General features: G+C 42.7%; 2 protein-coding genes across 2 annotated transcripts; one reads left to right on the top strand and one right to left on the bottom strand.

The window, feature by feature from the left end:
* On the bottom strand, positions 1 to 27,679 carry LOC113121827 (extracellular calcium-sensing receptor-like). The gene is made up of 12 exons (XM_026292653.1): positions 27,671 to 27,679; positions 21,423 to 21,582; positions 11,528 to 11,651; positions 10,823 to 11,117; positions 10,433 to 10,722; positions 9,755 to 10,050; positions 8,892 to 8,933; positions 3,871 to 3,875; positions 2,214 to 2,372; positions 1,215 to 1,436; positions 986 to 1,109; positions 1 to 905 (listed from the first exon to the last, which is right to left on the bottom strand). The coding sequence occupies exons 3-12, from the start codon at positions 11,632 to 11,634 to the stop codon at positions 1 to 3; spliced, it is 2,445 nt and encodes an 814-aa protein (XP_026148438.1). The 5' UTR covers positions 11,635 to 11,651; positions 21,423 to 21,582; positions 27,671 to 27,679.
* On the top strand, positions 17,653 to 22,134 carry LOC113121817 (extracellular calcium-sensing receptor-like). The gene is made up of 8 exons (XM_026292641.1): positions 17,653 to 17,759; positions 17,934 to 18,228; positions 18,339 to 18,628; positions 18,947 to 19,242; positions 20,385 to 20,590; positions 20,699 to 20,920; positions 21,026 to 21,149; positions 21,230 to 22,134. Exons 1-8 carry the CDS (start codon positions 17,653 to 17,655, stop codon positions 22,132 to 22,134), a joined length of 2,445 nt encoding a protein of 814 aa, XP_026148426.1.
* Positions 27,680 to 27,691: the final 12 nt, after the last annotated feature.

The following is a 27,691-nucleotide window of genomic DNA, read 5'->3' as shown; positions in this document are numbered from 1 at the left end:
CTAGGATTGATTTTTGTTCATCAGATGTTTCTTGGTGTTCTTCTCTGGCTTAAACAAAATGATAAAACATTTTGGAGCAAATATACACAATATTAGTCCAAAACTGGAGGCCAGAATGGCAAATATCTCCACAGCCACAGTAAACTTCCCAGGAGAGCTGACATATGCTGGGATAAAAGTGATCCAGACTGCACAGAATATCAGCATGCTGAAGGTGATAAACTTGGCTTCGTTAAAATTATCAGGCAGTTTCCGGGCCAGGACAGCTAACACAAAGCAAAAGACAGCCAGCAGGCCTATGTACCCAAGCACAGCCCAGAACCCAATAGCTGAGCCTAACGCACACTCCAGGATGATTCTTTCTTTGTATATGGTGAAGTTTTTCATTGGAAAACGGGGGCTAACAATCAACCAAACAGTACATATAACAACTTGGATAAATGTAAATGATAATACAGTCATTCTTTGCTGGGTAGGACCAAACCATTTCATGACATTACTACCTGGAAGTGTAGCTTTGAAGGCCATTAACACCACCATAGTTTTCCCCAGAACACAAGAGATACAGAGGACAAAGGTGATCCCAAACGCTGTGTGGCGCAGCATGCAGGACCACTCAGAGGGTGCTCCAATGAAAGTTAATGAACATAAGAAACACAGAGTCAGGGAGAAGAGCAGCAGGAAGCTCAGCTCAGAGTTGTTGGCCCTGACAATCGGGGATGTTCTGTGTTGAAAGAATATAATCGCTGTTATAATGGCCAGACAGGCACCACCAACTGAGGACGTAGCCAGGATGACTCCCAGGATCTCACTGAAGGAAAGAAACTCTACGGGCTTGGGAAAACATGTGTCTTTCTCTGCATTAGGCCAGAACTCATTGGGACAAGGGAAACAATCAGTGGAATCTGAAAATATAAATCAAAAAGGACCTTTAGCAGTCCCATCATTGATGTGGTGATATACATGAGAAAACAATGGATTTTACCTGTAGCATTGCTAATCTCTCCCTCAGGACATGGTACACAATCATAACAGCAGATGGGTTTTCCTTTATGCAGCACTTTATGAGTTCCTTTAGGACAGCTGTCAGTGCACACTGACACAGGAACCTGACAGACACAATACACAATGACAGAATCACACAGATATGCAGTTTTGATTCAACAGCTGATATGATTCAGTTCACCAATGTTGAATATATCAATGTTCCTCACTTGTGTCCTGCCTTCCACCCAGGTGATGTTCCTGTTGATATGGAACTCCTGGCCCAGTGGCAGTGATGCATCATATTGCCCTACTGTCACCAACACAATGCTGCCACTCTCACTTTTCTGCCAGTTAACCAGCTCATATGTGGCCACAGGATCCCCATTGGCATCAAATGACACATGATAACCATTTTGGGAAAAGTTTACTTTCTTCAGATGAGTAAGAACCTGTGAGGACAATACGACACAAAAAACTAAATTAATTAATTAATCGTAGCCTTGAATGATCAAACTCCATCATATCTTAAATGCCTTGTAGTACATTATTATCCCACTAGAACACTTGCAGTTCTACTTGTCTCCTGTGAAACCAGCTCCCATTCTGGGTTCTGTTTGGCAGAAACCTTGTATGCTTTTAAGATTAGGCGTAACACTTTTCTTTTTGGTAGAGTTTATGGTTAGGGCCTGCTCAGATGAACCTGAACTCATAACCTAGATATGCTGCTATAGGCTTGGACTGCTGGGCATCCCATGATGCACTGAGCACCTCTCCTTTGGTCCCCTCTCCTATTCTCTGTGTTTGTCATTCTCATGCATTTATATGCTACAATAGCTTTGTGCCGTCTCTCTCCCATAGTTTGTGTTGTATTTCTGTCCTCTCTCTGTATCTTTTTGCAAGGAACCCTGGCCATGAGGCTGTGCAATATTAATGTGCGGATACAATAAACATTTGTTTTGCTATTGTGTCCTCTCACCCCAAGGATCATTCTGTCAAAGGTTTCTTCCATTAAAGGGAGCTCTTCATCCTGATTGTCGCCAAATGCTTGCTCAAGATGGATTTGAGTTTTCTCTATTATACTGCAAGGCCTTCATTAATCTGCCTCAAGATGATCTTTAATGTGATTTGGCTGTGTATAAATGAACCTGTTCTGAGCTGCACTAAATAAAAAGGATATTATGTCCAAATAAACAAAAAGCACTGTTCAATTATTCACTTTAACTGACCTGTTTGGGCTCAGTCCCATTGAGTCTGTCACACTGAGTTGTAGAATTAGTCTCCTGACACACTACATTATGAATGGCATGTGCTATTGCATAAACAGCCTTGTACACTATGTTAGTGATTCGGAGCTGAGATGTGTCAGTGTATGGGTTCTGGAGTTTCTTTATGTCCTTGTTAGAATAAGGGCATTGTAAATTGCTAACTGTGTTATGAGAATTGTCATTTTGTAGACAGATTTATGTAAAGGGTGTAACCAGGCATGTCATAGTTGAGGAAACCCAGGTTTTTCTGTGCAAATCACCAAGACATGTAAATGTATGGATGTGAACTCTGTATGAACTTTGAAGTTAACCTATGTTTCAACTCTCCCCTATTGTGTAAAGTGAGACGGTGCCTGGAAGTCATGTAACCACATCACATATAAATTAAAGTGTGCTAGGTTGGACTCTTTGCTGCAGCCGGGGATAGCACAGAGTGTGCGTCTCCTAAAAGTCACGAGCTCAACCTAGAACAAAGAAAAGAAAGTCTCTGTGTAGATGTTTGATTAGAACAAACATTTATTGGTGTTTCCGCCCGGTTTCCAATACAGCATCAACGGTGAAGAGGAGGACGAGGACGCTGGAAAACTGTGCACAGTCAGTCCCATAGGGGACCGAGGAAAATCCACCCTCGTGAATTCGACGGGAGGTCGGTGTCTACTCGCCTGAAAAGATCCTCTTCACTTCTGCTGCTTGACGGAAGCCGGACAAGAGACGTATCTGCAGAAATAGGTGAGCTGCGTTGACTTCTATGTCTGGGACACTAGAAAGCAGCTGCAGAGTTCGTCAGGGACGAAACCTATGTCAGGGACATAGCAGTGTCAGGGACACTAGAAAGCAGCTGTAAGTTCGTCAGGGACGAAACCTATGTCAGGGACATAGTAGTGTCAGGGACACTTGAAAAGTAAAAGCGCTATTCGTCTGGGACGAAAAGAAAGTATCAGGGATACTGAAACACGTGTGAGTGAATGAGAGCGTGTGACTGATGGTAGTTGACGGACTATTGTAGGCTGAATAGAGCAGCGTCACTACCTATTTGAACTGTGTATTTTGTTGGGCACAAGTAAAAATTGAAAAGTTGAGTGTGGTGGACGGCTGTATCCGCAGGTAATTAGTACCTGTAGAAGCCTGATACAGTGGACGATCCCCGCGCTGTTGTGACTGATCGTTTGCTTGTGCCAAAGTTGCAACTATGGGAAAGGGGAACAGTAAACCCCAATTAATGGGGGATCCTAAATTTATGAACACTTATTCTCCCGGATCAGCGAGATATTTAGGAGAATGGAAGAAAAAGTATGAGTTTCCTGGAAAATTGGAAACCTGCGCATGCGATAAATTGGTAACTCAGTTAAAAGCAGAAATGGCCATAGTAGAACCTAGGAAAATTGATAAATTTAAATTGCAGCTCATTGAGGCAGTAAAATGGCAAGAGCAAGCTGAGAAGAGAAGGCAGAAGAGAAGAGATAAAAGTCCCTCATAGCAGCCCTCCAAGAGGACCCGGCTGATTTTGTAGGGCGTCCACAAGCGTTAATTCAACAAGAAGAAGCGGCTGCTGCAGCGGCTGCCGCTTCTGTGACGGGGGCAGCGACGACAGCCGCGATCCCGCCTCCTACGGCTGGACCTGCCCTAACCAGTCCTAGCCACACTAGATCAGGAAATCTGTATGGTCCTTTAGTTGATGAGGTCCAGGGACTGGCAGAGGCTATGTCAAAATTAAGTCCGTTTAGGGACCTCCAGGGCTATGGGTCAAGGATGGGGCCCCGTCCTGATCCGCCGCCCTGGCCACCATTGACTGACCCAGCCAGCATCTTTCCAGCCATAGAGGTGCCTAACCCTCATTTTGGAGTAGGGAATGACAACAAGCCCCTTCTCCTGGTAAGGAGCTGGAGGATGCAGTAAAAGGGCTAGGGGACCCCCTCGCTAATGTTCGTTAATGGATTGAAAATCTGCAACAACTTAGACAAACTTACAATTTGGACGGGCAGGAGATTGACTCAGTGTGCAGGAAAGCTTTAGGACACAGATATGGAGGAGTGAGGGGAGGATATACAGGGCGGACTCCAGGGGGGGAGGTTTTGGCCCACGGAGATCCAGTCTTAGACAGCCAAGTTGCATTACTGACAGACAGAGTAAAAAATGCATTTGTTAAACCTCCTGACTATCAAGCTATTGCCCAATGTAAACAGAAAGAAGGTGAGGATGTGCAGGACTATAGAGGACGGTTAGAGGAAGTGTTTAAGGCAAACAGTGGTTTGGACCCCTCTGACACTGTCGCTTCCCCCTATCAGCAACAACTGAAACAGGCCTTGCTGAGTGGGTTTCTTCCGTCCATCACCCACCACATCCGAAAGCTAAATATTAATACACCCACAGATGGAGTGACTCAAATAATGAATTATGCACAGCATGCCCAAGACTTACAGAAACATAAATCAGAACAACAATCAAAAGCTGCAGTGTTTGCACTACTGGATGTCATGGGTGACAGGGGGAGAGGAGGTCCTTCACAGTACAACAGGAGAGGATTCAGAGGAAGAGGCAGAGGTAGAGGGAGCTCAGGAAGAGGCTTTGGAAATAGGAAATGGAAGGATGATGTATACTATAATTGTGGTAGACCAGGACACTTTGCCCGTGATTGTGATGAGCAGAACCAGAGCTCAGGGAGAGATGAAGGCAGACGATCAGAAGAGTATAGGAGACCAGGATCCTTTAACCTCCAAGCATGACTAGGCCCCACTGTAGATGAAATGCTGGACCTTGAAGAAATTGTAGACACTTATTATAATTCAGAAGGGAATAAGGTAATGCCCATTAGAATGCTAAAAATGAATGGAGTGAAAATAAAGTTTTTGTGTGACACAGGAGCAGACAGAACAGTTTTGAGGGATAGAATTCCTGGAGTGACAAAAGGTGATAAAAATATTTTTGTAAAATCAGCAAATGGACAGGTCACCCCTTGCAGTTTCTCCCAAAGTTTTATGATTGAGGATGAGGCATCTGGCTTTCAGGAAAAGGTAATGGCAGTTTTGTGTCCTAACTGTCCTGTGAACTTATTGGGCAGAGATTTGTTGAGCAAATTAAAAATATCTTTAGTACCTACTACAAACGGGATGGCAGCCATAGGCCCGGGGGAGGAGATCCCCTCTTATGTAGTGCTGAAACAAGGGGCACCACATTATTGGTGGTCCCTAGATCTGCCCATGCCTGACCCTGGACGCACAGGAGAGCAGCTCCTGCGCCTGCTGCCTGATCCTCAACCACCACACTCAGAAAGCCTCTCCCCAGAGCAGATGCATGTCACCCTCTATTATAAACACACCCCAGGTCCAGATTTTGACTATGTACGGAAGTTTGAGAAGTTAGGGCCACAGAGAATAACGCTTAAGACCCTTTATACTGATAGGAAAGGAAAGGCAGTCTGCTCTGTCAGTCTTCCTCCAGAAGCTAAGCGCCTGTTGATGGGATGGTCACCTAATCCTCACTTGTCAGTGTCTAAGACGAATGACATGCATTGGGAGGAGTTAAAGCAGTTTTTGAATAAAGCTGAGAGTATTTGTGATTGGCATGAAGAAGAAGGAGGCTGGTTTAGTAATAGTGTGGGAAGCTGTTTTTACAAAAACTTAAATTGGGTTGTGACGGCCACTCCCCGTGCTCACATGGGGGAGGATGACCGAGAATGAGTGTTACTTCTGGAGGAATTAGATCTGTGTTTGGCTGAGGTGCCTGACAGTTTCTGGTCTCGTAGCAAAACTGATGTAGGCCTAATGACCACAGCTCCAGAAGTTATTATTAAGGCTAAATCTGACTATAGACCTAGGATAAAGCAGTATCCCCTTAAACCAGACGCCCTTCAGGGAATCAGGCCTGTGGTACAAGAGATGCTTGATGCAGGGATCCTGGTGAGAGCACCAGAGGCTCAGTGTAACACCCCTATATTTCCAGTGAAAAAGGCTGATGGGAGGAGTTGGAGGATGATTCAAGACTTAAGGGAAGTAAATAAAGCAGTTGAAAGTAGGGCCCCGTGTGTCCCAGATCCTCACACTTTGTTGAACCATATAAAACCTGAAATGAAGTGGTTCACGGTTGTGGATCTCAGTAATGCTTTTTTCTCTATCCCAGTACATCCAGACTCACAGGGATGGTTTGGGTTCACCTTTGAGGGAAAGAAACTCACCTACACCAGGTTGCCACAGGGTTATGTTGATAGCCCACTATATTTGTATCAGAATTGGAAAATTGCTTATCTACATTCCATGTGCCCTCACATAGCCAAATTTTGACCTATGTTGATGATATTTTAATTACATCAGACACTCAGCAGCATAACAAAGACACGGCGATAGCACTGTTCAAACATTTAGAAAGAACAGGTAACAGAGCATCTCCAAAAAAGCTACAGTGGGCTACTTCTGAAGTTGTATTCCTGGGTCATAAACTAACACCAGAAGGCAGAGCCCTGACTGAATCCAGGAAAGCAGCTATTCAACAAGCCTGTAAGCCTATCACTAAGCAACAGATGATGCAATTCTTAGGGCTGTGTAACTATTGTCGACAGTGGATTCCAGATTATGCTCAAGTAACACAACCACTGTTAGACCTGATTTATGAAACACCGATGGCCATGAACCTTTACCTCATGGAAGAAGTGAAACAGCCTATAGATCATGAAGTACTTTCAGACATGCAGAAAAGAGCCCCACCGGCTGAACAGCAACTTTGGCTCAAAGGAGGAGCCATAATAGAGCAAGACCTTTTTAAGATTAAAGACAAACTTTGCCTACCTAGAAGTCTCTATCATACGGCAGCTATTTTGACGCATGGGCCTTGCCGTGTGTCAACAGGAGGGATGGTATATGCAGTGGAAAAGTATTTTCATGCACCAGGTTTTTAATAACTACTCAAAAAATGTTTGTAAATCTTGTTTGACTTGCTGTAAGCACAACCCACAGGGAAATCTCAGACCAAAGAGAGGGAGATTCCCCAATCCGGACTATCCATTCCAAGTTATTCACATGGATTTCATAGAGTTGTCACAATGTCAGACATACAAGTATTGTCTTGTTTTGATAGATGCATACTCTAAGTGGGTTGAGATTGTGCCCAGCAAAAGTGCTGATGCACTAACAGTGGCCAAAGCGCTGTGTAAAAGTATAATCCCAGATCATGGAATCCCACAGCGAGTCTACAGTGATAATGGTCCACATTTTGTAAATGAAGTAGTTGCGCAGATGTCTAAACATCTGGGGTTTGAGTTGAAGAACCACTGTTCATACCATCCCCAAAGTGCAGGCCTGGTAGAAAGAACTAATGGCACTATAAAGATGAGACTGAGGAAAACTATGGAGCAAACGGGAAGAACATGGGTGGAATGTCTCCCCCTGGTGAAAATGTATATGAGGGTCACGCCAACAGACAGAGGCCTGACCCCATTTGAAATCCTTTATGGAAGATCTTTTACACTTCCCATTTGTGAAAATGTGTGTGAAAAACCTCAAGGAGAAACTACTTTAGCTGAATGGATGAGCAAGATGTTGCAAACCAGAGAAGTCATGAGTGCAAATAATCTGCCAAGAGATGTTTTGTCTCCACAGGTGCAGAGAGTCAAGCCTGGTGACCAAGTTCTGATAAAGGTCATCAAGAGGAAGACCTGGTCCACTCCCAAGTGGGAGGGGCCCTATACAGTGATCCTGACCACTCCCACTGCAGTAAAGATTCAGGAGAGACCTACGTGGATTCATCAGAGCCACTGCAAGATACTACAGCCGCTAGGAGCCGAGTAAGGTGGAAGTCAGCCGGTATCAAAACCCTTGGCTGCTGAAGAGACCATCTGATCCTTACTCCCAGCTATGGCTCTCCATTGGCTGATTCTGTGTCTAGGGACACTAAGTATTGTCTGTTATGCAAGCACAGACGAGACTGTAAATACCACTTGCTCCCAACAAAGGGGTTTCCAATTCGGCATACAGCTACAAAAACTACGGATCAGGACCTACCAAGTATCCTCTTGCAGACATGCTACAGGTTGTGTAAATACTGATTATGTGTGAACTGTTTGTGCTCTGACAGAGGACCAGAGGTGGTCGCCCAGGAGCCTGGGGGCCGGTTGGGAATTTTTCCTTTACAGAAGGTTTTCGCCCAACCCCTCACAGAGCCTTGCTTCTCCAAATCTTGTTTAGTCATAATGACGAGTTTCCAGAAAATCCCACAAGGAAGATGGAAAACTCTGATACCATGGTGAAAATGACAAACAGGAGGGAAATGTTAGAATAAGGGCATTGTAAATTGCTAACTGTGTTATGAGAATTGTCATTTTGTAGACAGATTTATGTAAAGGGTGTAACCAGGCATGTCATAGTTGAGGAAACCCAGGTTTTTCTGTGCAAATCACCAAGACATGTAAATGTATGGATGTGAACTCTGTATGAACTTTGAAGTTAACCTATGTTTCAACTCTCCCCTATTGTGTAAAGTGAGACGGTGCCTGGAAGTCATGTAACCACATCACATATAAATTAAAGTGTGCTAGGTTGGACTCTTTGCTGCAGCCGGGGATAGCACAGAGTGTGCGTCTCCTAAAAGTCACGAGCTCAACCTAGAACAAAGAAAAGAAAGTCTCTGTGTAGATGTTTGATTAGAACAAACAGTCCTCAGTTCCAGCACACACATTTTTGTCCGTGGCAGCACCTACAAACATACAGAGACAGAAGCAGGAGATTTTTTTTCCTTCTAACTCATTAAACCCACATATGTGCCTTTTTCCACATATCAACTGAGACTAACATTAGTGAGTCATCAAACAGTCATATGGCAAAATATTGTTGACTACATTTTCTTTAATCAGATAAATTTACCAGTTTTAATGTGTATAAAATAAATAAGTGATGTAAAATCATTGTGAATATAAGAGTCCAATTATTGATACATGCTAGTAAAAAGATTTATTCATTTTTGTCGCCACCGTACATATATGTCTGCTTTCCTTTTTTTTTTTTTTTGAAACCATAATATCGTGGATAAGGGAAAATCTTTTCCAAAACAGCAATGTGCCTAAACTGCACCAGAAAGATTATTATGTCATGTGAGGTTTTTCACACAGATACACTTGTATTGTGTGTTTTCTTCATGTCTTCAATATCAGTACAGTTCAATAAAGATCTGGAGTTTGGTTTCGAGCTGTGACTATCACTAATATCCATCCATCCATCCATCTTCTATACCCGCTTTTTCCTGGCTCAGGGTCACGGGGATCTGCTGGAGCCTATCCCAGCTCTCTCTCGGGTGGAAGGCAGGGGTACACCCTGGACAGGTCACCAGTCTGTCGCAGGGCCACATATAGACACACAAAGACAGACAACCACACACACTCACACTCACTCCTACGGGCAATTTTAGAGTCACCAATCAACCTAACATGCATGTTTTTGGACTGTGGGAGGAAACCGGAGTACCCGGAGTATATCACTAATATATATATATATTTTTTTAAATTCAGGTGACTTTCTCACTTTTTTCCAGTCTGCAGTTGAATGCACTCTCCCAGAATTCAGTAAGAATTGGGGAAGCTGCCACTTTAGTAGGCGAGAGATCCAGCAGGAAGTTTCTCAATCCTGGGATGATAGATTTCTGAATCCCAAATCCGACGGTTCCGGCACAGAATGTGAAACTCAACATGTCTGGGTGAGTTACCCAGGACTCACTGCCTATCCACTGACGAGGTGGGGAAGGTTTACGGGACAGCTCCTCGACCAGGATCATCATGTCTCCAGAGGAAACAAATGCCACAACAACCACAGATGTTGACCTGGAGACACATTACAGTACATGATATTATACAAATATAAAGACAAATCTGTTTTAACTCGTTAATATGAGAGCACATTTTTGTTTTTTTTTTTGACTGTTGTCTTTACAATAAACAACTATTAAAATTGTTTATTTTTGGCATTATTGCCCAATGGAAATAAAAGATGCAATATTTTTTTTAACATTTCTTTTTTTAGAAAATTTTGGTTTCACTCTTTCCCTTTATAAGAACAATAGACATGAAAGTGCATTAAATGTTAAATTCCATTATGATATTGAAAAGATCTTATCAACATATTCTGAGTAAATATTCTGAAGTCATGTGCACAGAAATGCATTGTCAACACACAGACCACAAGCACAGTCAAAGATGTAGAAACCTGCGGATAACATCAGCCACTCTCTGGATCCTGCTACGTGGGTTGGTCCGATAGAAAGATTCAGTGTATTCAACACAGATCCCCTCTTTGTCTGCTGCGTACAGAAAAGATGCCATGCCATTATTTCCATAGTCTGAATCTGACCGGACAGCACCTATCCAAGTCCAGCCAAAGTGTTTCACCAGCTTGGCCAGAGCAGCAGCCTGGAAATGGTCACTGGGAATTGTTCTGAAGAAATTCGGATACTGACGCTTATCAGATAGGCATGCACAAGTGGCAAAGTGACTCACCTGAAGAAAACAATACAGTATTATTTCATAACCATATATTATAAAGTAAATATGGGCATATTGTAAAAACATAGTTTGCCAAAAAAATTAACATATTTACTTGAGGAATATTAAAGGACCCAATGATGTGTGAAATGCTGATGGATGGTGTGGACCCAGATGTACCAACAACAGCCATCACCATACCAGATTTTGAGCAGTTTTCACTGGTATAAAACTCAGGGTCCAGACCATTAGAAAGCTGAAATGCCACATGCACTGCCATGGGCACTGAGGCACATGAGTCATAGATCTGATAACCGAGCCTGATGCCTGGGAGCAGCTTTGTACTGTTGTTAATCTCCTCAATGGCAAAGACCATTGCACGTGAAAAACGCAGTCCACGGCCATTGATGCTGCACACAGATACACATGTTACTGTTCAAATGCAGGGTACAGGACAAGGCCAATTTTCAGTTTTCACAGAAAACATATAATGAAGGATTGAATTGCAATTCACAGATACAGTGACTGCAGTCCTGCTTTTGTTAACCAGTACAGCAAATCAGCACAACAAACTTCAACAACACACCTGCCTATTTTCAGTTTAGAAATATAAATTATCATTCACAAATCATCATGTAGGACCAACCTGAGTTTGCTATGAATACTTGTAATTGATATGAGCTACTACTGATTTTGCCCTTAATGTGAAAAAATTAAATTAAAAAATTATTAGTAGTATTAAGTAGTACACAAAAAACATTGTTGTTTGCAGTCTCTGCTACCCAGAATATCACATCCCCCATTGTTCTGTTTTACTAACCTCCCTGTGCTCTTTAATGGCCCGGGCATTGTAGTGTAGTTATGCTCCACTGTTTGCACATAATGGTGTATAGAGAAAACACCCCCAATAACGTAATCACCATCCATTGAGAAGGCAGAAGGAAGTGTGGTACCTTGCAGTTTACATTTCAGAGATGAAGCCTCAGCACTGACCCCAGCATCAGCTCTAATCTCTGTGCACCCATCACTTTGTTTCACACCATCCCCACAACCATTCAACGTAAGAGCTGAGTTCAACCCAGTCAAACACAGAGCTAATCTCAGACCAATAAAGAGAAAAGAGATCTCCATCTCTCAGGTGCATTTCTGCACAAGTGTGTTTTCACTGATTTATATAGTTTTTCTGACAAAGGTGTCTTGCTCTCTGCTGTACCTCAGTTTACATCAGATAGAGGGTGCCATTACATATTTTAAGTCAAAGTATTTTAGTTTGTTGGGCTGAATGTAATGTATAGCTACCACAATGTGTCCCTGTTTCTTTTCTCTTTCTGTAAATGTTTTGTAAACACCAGATTTCTCCCTAATTTTGTCCTGCCCACATTACAGTCCTAGCACAGCATGTGCTTCTCCGAATGAAAAGAGATGTTAAAGTTAAAAATGTATGCATTTTCATTGCCATTGTGTTTATATTATCAAAGGATGAGTTTAAAGCTGGGAATGCTAATGTGACATATTTAAATTCCAATGTTTTATTTTTCAGTTCCAATTATGTTTTCAGTGCAAAGTGTTATGTTTTGCTGCCAAATTTATTTTTCTCTGCAAAGTTTAAGTGTCACTGTTCTGGCTGGATACCAGATAACCTTCACATATACAACTTTGAAATGTATAAGGCAACACAAGCCTTATCCTCTAGTATTATTATCATAAATATTAATAATGCGTATTTCTTTTTTTTTTCCAATATTGAGAGCCTAACGTCTTATGTCAAAAACAAGTCTCATGTTTGCATCTTTTTCATGAAAAAAATAAGAAACATCAGATTGATGTCTTTGTTCAATACTGGACCCAGACCACTGTTGTACTGACACACAAACAATTTGGACAGACTCTTAGCATTCAGTGCTGAAACACTGCAGGACATAGTTAAGAACCATTGGTATCGTATTTTCACCTGAGATTACTGTATGTTAGTTGGGTGCAGTCCTCTGGGCTATTGTTTATTGATCCTATCATGTTCTCACGTCCGCATCCCTCCCAGTTCAGACAGAATCTTCCCATAAAGAACCAGCCTTTTCTTCAGCAAGCTCAGGAGACAAGTGGGGCCCACAGCCCAAGGGGCTGCATCCAATTGGCAGTAGCTTTGGTTACAATACATAACCATGTTCTGTGTTATTGATGTGCAGCCCTCTGGGCTATTGCTTATGAGTTAAAGCGATAACAGGAAATGATCTGCAACCCACTGGCCCCAATTGAGCCCAAGGACATAATCTAGAACCACAGCCTGACCCAACTGCATAACATCTGGTGGGACACAACAAAGCACATGATAACAGCTAACCTGGGCACACAAGCAACAACATAGACCAAAGTAAAAATACACTCCCATAACCAAAGAGAAGCATCCCCAGCTTCCTGGCACACTCACTACTGACAAGCAAAAGTTTGTGATCACCTCCATTGTTCCACTGCAATTTCATCATATTATGTTGATATCATAAGTACTGCAAGTCAAAAGATTAACCTTTAATCTTATGAAGTGTTAGTAAAGTTAATTGCAACAGATAAAAAAATAGTTCCTATTGGAGTCCCAACCTTTGTTGGGTACTCAAAACAAACTGTGTCTATGAAGGCAGTCTTGGTTTGTGTGACTACAACCTCTGAATCATTAGCCTGTACAATACAGCACTACAGGAAGTGATTTCATTTTAGAGTATATTGAAACATATCAAACTACAGACATTTTTATAACAACTGGAAAACTGATGTGATCCCTAACTTTTGACTAGTAGCGTATGTCCTTCACATTCAACACATTTCATACCCACAAGAGTCCTCTTTCAGCCAAGCCGGAGATAGGCCTCCAGAGGAGAGCACCATGGTATGACGTGTGTGAATTTTTTTGGCTTCTCCACCAGTGACAGCAGCTCCTTCACCAGTGCATGGAAATGAGTACCCAACAGCCAATTGTGACTGATTGGACCGTCAGTATGTGCCAAGCAGCCAAAATTGGCAGTGGCAGCTGACTGACTGACAGATGCACTAGAGAGACCTGTCAGACAACCTAAATGCTAAAACATCCTCGGGAGAAGAAGGAACAGGTTACCCCAGGTGGGGAAGCCATCAGTTCTTCATACATCCTCGTTGTGGCAAAAATGTTAGAACAGGCAGAATGCAGTTTAGAGAATGACATGTTTAATAGTCTAGCAGGAGAAATCACGAGCAGACCGTCCAGGACGGGCTGATTTGCAGCCTTCCTGATGGCTTTATAACCACTGAGCAAATAAGTTACACAACACATGAATCATGGTTATATGGATTTTCAGGAAGGGCTGGATCTGAACTCCGGACTTCACTGCACTCACAGGACGTCCCAAACTAACAGAAATAAGCAGAAACCTGTTGTTCTAATGAACCAAATTCTGTGAATTGGCAATCAGTAAATTATAAGTGAGTGCTGCGGAGGTAAGGAGTGACTGATCAAAATTTTGTCAAGATCATATGGTTTGAATGTAAGGGTATTGCATTGAAGAATCATGTTTTGAGATTTTCAAAGTAAAGAATGAATAAAGAAAAGAGTTGTGATATATGTAAGCGTTAAACTGCCCGATAACAATAGGTTATCGAACATAGAAAATTGGCTTGAGACAGGATCATTAGATTGCTGTGTTGGAACGTTGTTGTAACTCTATATCAGAATCACCTTGGGAATTAGAAAATGCAGAAAAGCTTATTGCAGATGAACCTTTCAAATTATGGAGTCAGAACAGTGACTGTTCAATTTTTGCACTGAAAAATAACACTTTGCACTGAAAATAAAATCGAAACTGAAAAAAACATTGACATTGAAACATTTGTGCAGAAAAGAAAAAACATTGTCAATGAGTTTTTTTTGGAAGTTCACTCATTACCTAACTAGTACTCTTAACAATGCTGTAAATATTCTGCTGCGTTCTGCTTGCCAGACCTGATTTTTATCTCTATAGGTCCAGTTGTCACGTTCTAGGGGTTTAGTTGGAAAGGACCAAAAACACTCACAGAAACTGGTACTCAGTGCAGGTGAGATTTATTAACAGAAATCAATAAACATAGGAACAAAGGCTTGGGTCAAAGGAAAAATAAATGGTTAACACCAGACAAGACGACAACATGCAGCTCAAAATTCAAACACAAAAACTCGGACACACCACACGGGAAGACGAGCAGAAGAGGGTCTGGTCACACACACTCACGGGGACACAGACTCACTCACAGGACACAGACTAGGAGGGACAGGTAGCACACAAGACACAGTGAGAGACTCAAAAAACACATAAGGAGATGACTACTTAACACAATGTAGGCTCCAAAAACAAGGAAAAGTTCAAGCAAGTCTGGAACAGAAAGCTGGGTGTCACTGGCAATCAGTATCTGACAGGGAGGACAAATGACCTGGCAAAGAATTGAAGGAAAAGGAGGGGTATTTCAACTCAGGGAGAAAACAAGCCTCAGGTGAAACAAATCAAGAATCAAAACAAGGTAAAACAAAAACAAAAAATAGATCCTGCACAGTCCTTCAAAATAAAAGTCCCACAAAGGAAGTCCAAGGCAGGATCCTGACACCAGTGGTGTCAACAACATTCAGATTTTTACACTCCAAATTGTCAGTGTGAGTTGACAGTCTATTGTTAGGATACATGACAAGCGAGTATAGTCTACTTTGATGCAGTTTTGCTCAGGACAGCTGTCGGTATCCCACGATGTCATGCTGTCTGGGTGTTCCAGAGGCCAGCTTCGGGTCATGAACCTAAAGCACCTTTTCATCTCTCAGATAATCCATATTAGCTCTGGGGCACTGGCGATGCTGATTAGATGCTGAGAACTCAGCTGGCTAGTGAGTTGATGCCATGAATTGCTGCTCACTGATTCAGGAAAAATGCAAAAACTTTGCTAGCTTTAAAAAGAAAAAAAAAACAGTTCTAAAAGTTGTGCACAAAGTTACTTAAAAACAAAGGAAAAAAAGAGCAGTGTCAAGCTCAGAAGGTAGGAGGACCAAAAAGCCACACAAAACTCTAGTCCAAATAAACACAGGTTTTATTCACAGGAAAGGAAAGGCAATGTGGTACTTGTGCTGATGGGTGACCATGGAAAGGTGGAGAAGTAGTCCGTACTGGATTCGGCCACAGGATGGTTCACACCTAGGTCCACACCAGGTAACGCCGTAGGGAGTCTAGGTGGATGGGAAGGTAAGTCCAGGTTTTGACCCGCAGAGCAATATCTCACGGAACAGTGACTTCTGGTCAGGAATCCGGAGTTATGGAGTCTCAAACTAAGATATAATCCAGAGTGATGGCAGAGTTCCACAACTAAAACACTTGTCTCTTCATATAACTGAAAACACCTCCGGTCAGTCCTCTTATCGGTTAAGGAGGGAGAAACAACAGACATAGAAATTCCACTAAACGAAAACTCTCTTGCAGACTAGCGAGGAAGAAAACAAACAGTCATTGGTCCTTACGATAGCGTCCAAACAGCTGACAAGAGTTACCGTGTGAACTCGCTTCACTCGCCACGGTAAACCTTAGGTCCGGGTGAAAACTCCTCCACGAAGAATCTACTTCGTCCGCTTGGAAGCTCCTCACGAAATCGTACTCCTGGGTGGCGAAGCAGACAATCCCGCGATCCGTCCGTAGCTGAAGCGGCGACTAAATACCGTGAACTCCTGTAAGAAAACACAGGTGAGTGGTGTTGCCTATTAACTACCGGAAGCCCAGAGGTAACTACTCCCACGAGGGAATATTTCAGAACAAGAGTCGCAACCGGACTCCACGTGACCTGTCGTGACAAGCAGTGAGAAAGTAAAACAAGACAGTTATGGAGCAAAAAACCCTAAAAGACAAAAAGCCAAAAAGTAGAGAACAAAAGCTTGTCTCCCTTTTAAGGCCATCAGTTTGGAGGCAGGAGATTCAAAGTCCTAAAACTAATTCTGAAGAGAAGAGAGGGAAAAATGAATCCTTTGTTCAAAATTACTGATGGTGGAGTCTCTTATTAAATGGTGAGATCACTTCACTGCCACTATGTTCAGTGAGACTTTGTTACACATGACAAAAAACAAAATAAATAAAAACATAAAGCTGGAAAAAGTTGTGATTGAAAACACTGTGTTGATCCTTTTTTGTGTCATTTATTGCTCTTGATATGTTTGCATTTGCATTTTGGGATCAAAACAGGTTACATTTATGTAAAGATAATATTGCAGTTAAACTGCATTGAATTTGATATATATATAAGACATAATGAATATATCACACATACTATGACCAAGGTGTGGTCCTTAAAAAATATTACACTAGCATTCCCAGCTTTATATTCAGCATTTATTAATATGAACAGCCGTAAACACAAATAAAGTGATGTCAATAAGAAATAAAATGGGAAATAATGACAATTAAAAATTGAATTTAATATCTCCTTTCATCGGAGCAGCATAGGCAGTATGAGCAAAGCAGGATAGTACAAAATTAGGAAGATATCTGATGTTTAGAACACTAAATTAGAAAAAGAGAAAAGAAACTCAGGTATTTTGTGAAAATTATAGATTATATTCAGCCCAACAAATTAAAATAATTTGAGCTAAATAAAACAAATGCGATAAGGGCCCCCCCTGTCTGATATAGGCTGAGGTACAGCAGAGAGCAAGAGACTTGTGTCAGAAAACCTTTATAAACCAGTGAAAACACACTTGTGCACAGATGCACCTGAGAGATGGAGATCTCCTTTCTCTTTATTGGTCTGAGAATAGCTCTGGGTTTGACTGGGTTGAACTCAGCTCTTACGTTGAATGGTTGTGGGGATGGTCTGAAACAAAGTGATGTGTGCACAGAGATTAGAGCTGCTGCTGGGGTCAGTGCTGAGGCTTCATCTGTGAAATGTAGACTGCAAGGTTCCAATCGTCTTCCTGCCTTCTCAATGGATGGTGATTATGTTATTGGGGGTGTTTTCCCTATACACCTTTATGCACAAACAGTGGAGCATAACTACACCACAGTGCCTGAGCCACTGAAGTGCACAGGGAGGTTAGTAAGAGTAAAGTATGGGGTTAAAAGGATGTGATATTGTGTGTGTATGTATGTACTGCAAGTGTAACTATGAATTGCAATTCTCTTTCAATACATGTTTTCTATGAAAAATGTGAATTCTCCTTGTCACTTATCCTGCATTTCAACAGTGACATGAGTATCTTTATGCAGCATTAACGGCCATGGACTGCACTTCTCACGTGCAATGGTCTTTGCCATTGAGGAGATTAACAACAGTACAAAGCTGCTCCCAGGCATCAGGCTCGGTTATCAGATCTATGACTCATGTGCCTCAGTGCCTATAGCAGTGCATGTGGCATTTCAGCTTTCTAATGGTCTGGACCCTGAGTTTTATACCAGAGATAACTGCTCAAAATCTGGTACGGTGATGGCTGTTGTTGGTGAATCTGATTCCACACCATCCATCACCATTTCACGGATCATTGGGTCCTTTAATATTCCTCAAGTAAATATGTTACATTTTTGACAAACTATGCTTTAGTATAATATTGTATAATATACCTATACTGACTTTGTAATGTATCATTACAGAATTATACTGTATTTTTTCTTCAGGTGAGTTACTATGCCACTTGTGCATGCCTATCCAATAAGCGTCAGTACCCGAATTTCTTCAGAACAATTCCCAGTGACCATTTCCAGGCTGCTGCTCTGGCCAATCTGGTGAAACACTTTGGATGGACTTGGATAGGTGCTGTCCGGTCAGATTCAGATTATGGAAATAATGGCATGGCGTCTTTTCTGGAAGTAGCACACAAAGAGGGGATCTGTGTTGAATACTCTGAATCTTTCTATCGGACCAACCCACGTAGCAGGATCCAGAGAGTGGCTGATGTTATCCGCAGGTTTCTACATCTCTGATTTTGCTTGTGTTCTTGCACTGTGTATACACAAACACACATACACACACACACACGCACACACACACACACACACACACACACAGAATTGAAAAAAAAGAAATAGAAAGGGGGAAAATAGAAGAAATAATAGAACATTTTTGTAGGAAATTATATCCTGTTTGTTGCATTCATATAATAAAGTGAGACAATAATTCTGATTCAAAAAACTGAAAACTAAACTATACTTTGTGTTTATAATTGCAAGAGAAAGTGATAAGTGCTAATATTGGTATAATAAAATGCACTGTAATGTGTCTCCAGGTCAACAGCTATGGTTGTTGTTGCATTTGCAGCCTCTGGAGACATGAGGATCCTGCTGGAGGAGCTGTCTCGTGAACCTTCCCCACCTCGTCAGTGGATAGGCAGTGAGTCCTGGATAACCCATCCAGACATGCTTAAGTTCACTTTCTGTGATGGAGCCATCGGATTTGGGATTCAGAAATCTGTCATCCCAGGCCTGAGAAACTTCCTGCTGGATCTTTCTCCCACTACAGTGGCAGCCTCCCCAATTCTTACTGAGTTCTGGGAAAGTGCATTCAACTGCAGACTGGAAAAAAGTGAGAACCTTATATATTGTTTTTTTTTTTCTACATTAACATAAGTGATAATCACAGCTGTGTTTATCTGGTTGTGTTATTTTGTTTGGTGAAAGTCTACATTGAGGTGGATGTGAAAAACCACTTATTTAATGGTGTATGTTAAGTGTAATAGCACTCTACAGGCCACCAAGATAAAAAAAGATTATTAATATAGTTTATCAGTTACTGTAGATGTTCATTTTCATTGATTATACTAGTCTATTAAAAGAGATCGCTTTCAGATCACTCATGTATTTTAATGTTAATGTGAGTTGATATGCAGAGCAGAGCATATATTTTAACCAATATAAATATATGAGTTTGTGAAAATGATGATCTGATCTGCTTAATTTACAAAAGCAAACCAAAAAAAAGCTGAAAAAAAACAATAATGAATAGTAATGTAATATTATTGTCATTGTGGGTGGCATGGTGGTTACCATCTCACAGCAAGATGGTTACAGATTCAAATCTTGTTCGACCATCAGGTCTTTCTGTGTGAAGTTTGCATGTTATACCCATGTGTATGGAGGGTTTAAGTTCCCATTTGTGGGACCAATTAGTCCCAAAAATTATGGTGGTAAATTACCACAAACACAGCAGTGAACACACACCGTGAACACACACATAAACACTGCAGTGCTGCAGCGCCCAGGGAGCAGTTGGTGATCCGGTGCCTTGCTCAAGGGTCTCACCTCAGTCGTGGTAATGAAGCTGGACAGGGCGCTGGCTATTCACTCCGTCCTACCAACAATTCCTGCTGGACTTGAGATTCAAACCTGCAATTTTCACATTACAAGTCTGACTCCCTATCCATTTGGCCACGACTGCTCCATTAGGCCACGACTAATGCCACATCGTTTCTCCAGGTACTTGCCCCTCCACCCCCATGCCCTCACCCCCACACAGTCCAAACACATGCAGATTGTGCTTAGGTTAATTGGTGAATATGAATGTGCGTTGTTTGTCTCTGTATGGCAGCCCTGTGATGGACTGGCGATCTGTGCAGGGAGTACCCTGGCTCTTGCCCATGTGTCGGTCTAACCCACCTGCGAAGGATAAGCAGTAGAGGATGGATGTGTTGATAATTGTCAAAGCTAAAAATCTCTGTATGTTTGTAGGTGCTGCCACAGACAAAAATGTGTGTGATGGAACTGAAGACATACAGAAACTCCAGAGCTCGTACACTGACACATCTCAGCTCCGAATCACTAACATGGTGTACAAGGCTGTTTATGCAATAGCACATGCCATTCATAATGCAGTGTGTCAGGAGACTAATTCTACAACTCAGTGTGACAGAATCAGCAGCATAGAGCCCAAACAGGTCAGTTCAAGTATTCTTTAGCAAAGATGTTCCTTTTTTACAAAATTAAGAACTATTCTTATTTATTTTACACAGTTCGTTGCTATTCCTTACTCATTGTCCTCACAGGTTCTTACTCATCTGAAGAAAGTAAATTTTTCCCAAAATGGTTATCCTGTGTCATTTGATGCCAATGGGGATCCTGTGGCCACATATGAGCTGGTTAACTGGCAGAAAAGTGAGAGTGGCAGCATTGTGTTGGTGACAGTAGGGCAATATGATGCATCACTGCCACTGGGCCAGGAGTTCCATATTAACAGGAACATCACCTGGGTGGAAGGCAGGACACAAGTGAGGAATATTGATATATTCAACATTGGTGAACTGAATCATATCAGCTGTTGTATCAAAACTGCATATCTGTGTGATTCTGTCATTGTGTATTGTGTCTGTCAGGTTCCTGTGTCAGTGTGCACTGACAGCTGTCCTAAAGGAACTCATAAAGTGCTGCAGAAAGGAAAACCCATCTGCTGTTATGATTGTGTACCATGTCCTGAGGGAGAGATTAGCAATGCTACAGGTAAAATCCATTGTTTTCTCAAGTATATCACCACATCAATTATGTGACTGCTAAAGGTCCTTTTTGATTTATATTTTCAGATTCCACTGATTGTTTCCCTTGTCCCAATGAGTTCTGGCCTAATGCAGAGAAAGACACATGTTTTCCTAAGCCTGTAGAGTTTCTTTCCTTCAGTGAGATCCTGGGAATCATCCTGGCTACGTTCTCAGTTGGTGGTGCCTGTCTGGCCATTATAACAGCGACTATATTCTTTCAACACAGAACATCCCCGATTGTCAGGGCCAACAACTCTGAGTTGAGCTTCCTGCTGCTCTTCTCCCTGACTCTGTGTTTCTTATGTTCATTAACTTTCATTGGAGCACCCTCTGAGTGGTCCTGCATGCTGCGCCACACAGCGTTTGGGATCACCTTTGTCCTCTGTATCTCTTGTGTTCTGGGGAAAACTATGGTGGTGTTAATGGCCTTCAAAGCTACACTTCCAGGTAGTAATGTCATGAAATGGTTTGGTCCTACACAGCAAAGAATGACTGTATTATCATTTACATTTATCCAAGTTTTAATATGTACTGTTTGGTTGATTGTTAGCCCCCCTTTTCCAGTGAAAAACTTCACCATATACAAAGAAAGAATCATCCTGGAGTGTGCGTTAGGCTCAGCTATTGGGTTCTGGGCTGTGCTCGGGTACATAGGCCTGCTGGCTGTCTTTTGCTTTGTGTTAGCTGTCCTGGCCCGGAAACTGCCTGATAATTTTAATGAAGCCAAGTTTATCACCTTCAGCATGCTGATATTCTGTGCAGTCTGGATCACTTTTATCCCAGCATATGTCAGCTCTCCTGGGAAGTTTACTGTGGCTGTGGAGATATTTGCCATTCTGGCCTCCAGTTTTGGACTGATATTGTGTATATTTGCTCCAAAGTGTTTCATCATTTTGTTTAAGCCAGAGAAGAACACCAAGAAACATCTGATGAACAAAAATCAGTCCTAGTAAGAGATTTTCTTGAGTGTAGTGTTGTTGGTCATAGACCTTCCATCGCCATGCAGAAAAGAATTCTTCTGTTGGGTTTAAGAAAGGAAATTGGTGATTTGTGTTGAACCACTCATGGACAAGCAGGTCTTTGTGAAAACTAACATAATCCCAGACAATGACATAAACTGTATATTCTGCTTGACCATTTTCTTGCTGTACATGGCCAATAAGAACATCACGGAGACCATGCAAAAATGTAAGCAAGCTCTGTGTGTTGTATGGGTCCAAGACAGGATGATGGTGTAGAAATCAAAGGTTACTGATTGCAGCAAACAGTGTGACATTTCCACTGCTGTGTCCTAGGAATTGCACTATGGCATGGTTGCTAATGAAATCCCTTCCTCTGCTCCTCGTCTTTTCCAATTTGAATGCCACTCCATCCACAAATATGTATTCATGGGGCCTGTCCATAGAATCCAACTAAAAAACTAGAAATAAAAAAATATATATGTATATATACATATAGAACTATATTACAGTATCTTTGAATGTACACTTACTTGCACATACTGTAAACACTGTTCTTTTATTCATTCAGAATTTCTTTCAAAGGGAACTCTGTAGATTTGTTTTCATTTCCACCTGGTTTGTCTTATGCTCCTGTGAAGCACTTTGTAACTTTCTAGAAAAGTGCTCTTCATAAATGACATATCCCTACAAGCACAGCAAAAAATATTGGCCTGGAGAAGAGATCACAGCCCAAGAGGAGAATGTTGTCTAAATGAAAAAAATTCCTTATCATATACCAATATTAACTAGACTGAATGTGAATTTATTTAATCATTTAATATGTATTTGTACTATTTCAGTTCCTTAGTACCCTTAATAAAAATGTTGGCATTTGTGTTGTGATAAGCAACACCTTTGTCAGAGGGAGTCAGAGGAAGTATGCACTAATGGAATAACAGTAGCCCAAGAATTGAACCCTGAGAACTCCACGTTGCCTTGTGATCTGTTCAAATGCATGTGCACCAACAAAAAACAACATGGCCCCTGCATTCATGACAGGATCTAAACAAACTGCTCCTTTGGGCAATGTATAATCACCAATCAACCTGACAACCAGAGAACCCCGAGACAACCCACACAAGCACAGGGAGAACATGCAAATTCTACACAGAAAGGCCTGTTGATGGGTTTCTAACCAGGAACATTCTCGCTGTGAGGCAAAAGTTAAAACCACCAAACTACCATAGCTGCCATAGTTGATTTTTACCTGCTCAGGTCCAGTGGTGTCAATACATTATCAGTGTGAGTTGACAGTCTAACACTCTTAAATAAATTTCTCTCTTAATAAATGTCATATGCTGCAACAGAACTAAAGTGTAAAATAGACCACAGACCACCACTAACAGCCTCCTGTGTAGGTGTTATTTTAAGTCTATGTGGGGGTGCTGATCCCAGTCAAGAAAAAATAAACAGCTTTTACCACAAACAATAAAACCAAAAATAAAGTTGGAAAGGTTGTGAGTGAAAATGTGGTGATAGAGATAAAGAGCTGCTGCTGGGGTCAGTGCTGAGACTTTATCTGTAAACTGAAAAGTACCACTCTTCTTCCTGCCTTCTCAATGGATGGTGATTATGTTATTGGGGGTGTTTTCTCTATACACTACAACATACAAACTGTGAATTATATCTACACCACAGTGCCTCAGCCACTGAAGTGCAGAGGGAGGTTAGTAAGAGGGAACAATCGGGGATAAAAGAATGTGATATTGTGTGTGACATGTTTTCATTTCAAGGATGTTGTTGCAAAGTTTTTATGTACTGTTAAATAATTTCTTCTGTTTCACATTAAGGGCCAAATCAATATTAGCTCATACCAATTACAGGTATTCATAACAATATCAGGTTATGCATATATGGCCTTTTTTGTGTTTCCTAACTAAAAATATATGTGTGCTGATCAAGTCTTGTGTACTGGTTTCATGTATTGGCTATCAAATGCAGTACTACAATTGTAACTGTAAATTTCTATACTCCTTCATTATAAATTTTCTGTGAAAATTGTGAATTGTCTTTATCACTTATCCTGCATTTCAACAATGACATGAGTATCTGTGTGCAGCATTGATGGCCGTGGACTGCGCTTTTCACGTGCAATGGTCTTTGCCATTGAGGAGATTAACAACAGTACAAAGCTGCTCCCAGGCATCAGGCTTGGTTATCAGATCTATGACTCATGTGCCTCAGTGTCCATGGCGGTGAATGTGGCATTTCAGCTTTCTAATGGTCTGGACCCTGAATTTTATACCAGAGATAACTGCTCAAAATCTGGTACGGTGATGGCTGTTGTTGGTGAATCTGGTTCCAGATTTTTTTTGTCATAAGATGTTAGGGACTAACTGCTTCTGTCTGATTGGTGCGCAGCCCTCTGGGCTATCGCTACAGGTCATATCCCCTCTTTTGCGCACTAAAGAGAAATTCATTTACGCCCACCTGGGGTGGGCACCCCTCGCCCTAAGAGAGTGTCCACACATCCGCAGCTCCCATATATATTGCGGTGTTTCGGGCGAGCTTTTCCCTTTATTTTCTTCAGCCTAAGTGTAGTGGAGTTAATGATTCCACTTGCCATAAATTGCCAGTACTTGCATAACTAAAGTATTTTTATTGTAACTTTTAATTTGTTTGTCACCATTATTTTCATTATTTACCATTTTTATGTTAAACCTACAATTAATGTATATGTATATAAGTATGTATAAGCCCTGAGACACATATAACCTACTTTGTATGGCACTAGCGCCTTCTACTGGCTCCCTGCAAACGTGGGTGGTGCACCCCTACTGTTGTTGCCAGTCTGCTGTATTGTGTCTCAGAGGTAGGTAGCTCTGTAAGAAGCTCTGGTGGAAAATTGAAGTGAAGTGATTTTTGTTAGTAAAACATTGATATTTCCACACTACATGCTAAGTAGCAGTCAGAAATACGGCCAAGTGCTTTGTAATAAGATTGACAACCTGTATTAGGGTGATGTGTGGCGTCCGTCATATCACTTTTGTCCACTGTATTAACAACTTTGCTAGCTTGATTGAGCCATTTTTATTGACATTGTTTCAGAGTGTACTGTGACAAGCCTGTACTACAAAGCTGTTTGAGACACATATTTCTATTGCTACCAGGTACCAGTATGGTTCAACTGTTTTACTTGTGTAAATATAGTTGTGGCCAGTCTGCTGTATCGTGTCTCAGAGAGTGTACTGTGACAAGCCTGTACCACAAAGCTGTTTGAGACACATATTTCTATTGCTACCAGGTACCGGTACCAGGCAATAAACGACGAGTTGAAGCCAAAGCAGCACCCTTTATGTTCGTTTTTGACACACAACGCACGAGAGAGAGAGAGAGAGTACACAACCGCTACATAAGCACTGAGAACAAGGTCTTCGAACAACATGACTTTGGCAGTCTGCGGCGTCACCAGAATCTGCGGCAAATCTTCTAGGACGACTTGCACCCCCGCTGCGAGGGCTGCATGGGAACACGCTAGCAGGGCTCTCACCCCAAGGGCGAACTGCATGTTCTGCAAGCGGCTGCCCCCTAGGGCACTCCGCCAGAGAGTGGACTTTTTCATTCTTGCCGCTGAAGAGGGCTGGCAGACCGAGGAGAGGCCTTCTCCCTCTTCTCTTCCCTCCACTCACATGATTTCTCCCTTCTCTCTGACGAGCTCGAACCCAGCCGGCCATGGCTCAGCTATTACAAGAGCTCCCGGGCATTATAACGACGGCAGCTAACATACCGCTTCGGTATGTGTTCGCTCAGTACAACCCGTGGCGGGCGCCACGCCGTGTACCTGTTTGGCCTTGATCACCTACCATCTCCGCTTGCCTCTCCATGGCAGCATCAGAGCCAGCCAAGCTAAAAGCTCCAGTGTTGACCTTCTCCCCCATCACGCAGGTGGCTGACCTAGCAGTAGGAGGGTTTTCCCACGGTCCCGGCGCTGGAACAGAGCCTGGCCTCTCTGTTCGGAGCAAAGTGCGTGCTACAGCGCCTGCCCCCCCAGCTCTAAAGGATGTGCTAGCTGCTAAGCTTTTGGACAGGTCCCATCAGTGCGCCTTCCAGACCACCGCTGCAGCTAATAACATCACCGTCCTGACTCACTCCCTGTCCCAGCTCACGACAGACCCCAAGGCCCTCCCGCCTGATCGCTCAGAGGTTAGCAAGATGGCAAGCGCTATTCTGGCTCTCTGCGCTTCCATTGCTTTGGGAGTGGCCCGCATCGCCATGTGGCAGACGATGGCGCACCAGAATATTTGGCTACACGTCTCTCCCATCCCAGAGACGGTGAGGAAGGATTTGTTGGAGGGTCCCATTAGCTTATTCCGACCACACTTCCAGGAACTGGTTAAGGAGTTCCAATTCTCCACAGACAAGGCAGAGAGGTTGCGACGCCATGTGACGGGCCCCCCCCACACCCCTTGGGCAGGGCGTGGGAGCCATGATTATCGCCCGAGGGTGAGACGTCTCACCGAGTCCCGAGCCCCCCCCCCAACCAGCAGTCGCTCCGGCTCCAACCCCTTCCTCCTGAGAGCAGATGCCTCCAGCTCATCGACAGCGATGGCGCACCAGAATATTTGGCTACACGTCTCTCCCATCCCAGAGACGGTGAGGAAGGATTTGTTGGAGGGTCCCATTAGCTTATTCCGACCACACTTCCAGGAACTGGTTAAGGAGTTCCAATTCTCCACAGACAAGGCAGAGAGGTTGCGACGCCATGTGACGGGCCCCCCCCACACCCCTTGGGCAGGGCGTGGGAGCCATGATTATCGCCCGAGGGTGAGACGTCTCATCGACAGCCTCCCAAGGCTCCAAGGCTAGCCTGCTTCTGGTCTACCCCGCTTCTGGTCTACCCCGGCACCTGAACCCCCCACAAACAGCGAAGGTTCAAATGGTGTTCGGGGAATGTGTGTGGTGTTCTAAGTTCTGAGGAATGTATATGTCATGTTTACGGTTCTGAGCAAAATAAACATGTTTACATCCCCCGAAGGGCAAATATTCCTCCATAGCCCAGCCGACTCCTGCCAGTCATAAGGCAGCTGTGGCTGTTTCACACACATTTCCCACACAGTGCAGCCCTCACGCTCAACTTTATACCATAGCATGCATATCAGAGATGCAAGATCTGTTATCAAAGGGAGTTGTTTCTGTTGTTCCACCGGTGGATGTGGCCCGTGGATTTTATTCCCGTTATTTCCTGGTTCCCAAAAAATCAAGAGAGATGAGGCCCGTCCTGGATCTGACGCGTCTCAAAAAATCAATGCAGGTCAAGAGATTTCACATGTTAACGACGGCCCAGCTCCTACAGTGCATTCACCAAGGCGACTGGTTCACGTCGATAGATCTGAAGGACACATATTTCCATGTCTCAACACAGGGAATTCTTCCATTTCCAAGGCTAGACTAGGGCTGGACTAGCTACCAGTACAACCGCCTGCCATTCGGGTACTCGCTGGCTCCCCGCACTTTCTCAAAGTATGTCGACACGCCACATGAGTGCCTTCAGGGAAAGGGAATGAGA

This window comes from Mastacembelus armatus, chromosome 13, assembly GCF_900324485.2.
Source record: "Mastacembelus armatus chromosome 13, fMasArm1.2, whole genome shotgun sequence".
Classification (NCBI taxonomy): Eukaryota; Metazoa; Chordata; class Actinopteri; order Synbranchiformes; family Mastacembelidae; genus Mastacembelus; species Mastacembelus armatus.
This window is presented reverse-complemented; position numbering and strand designations above follow the sequence as displayed.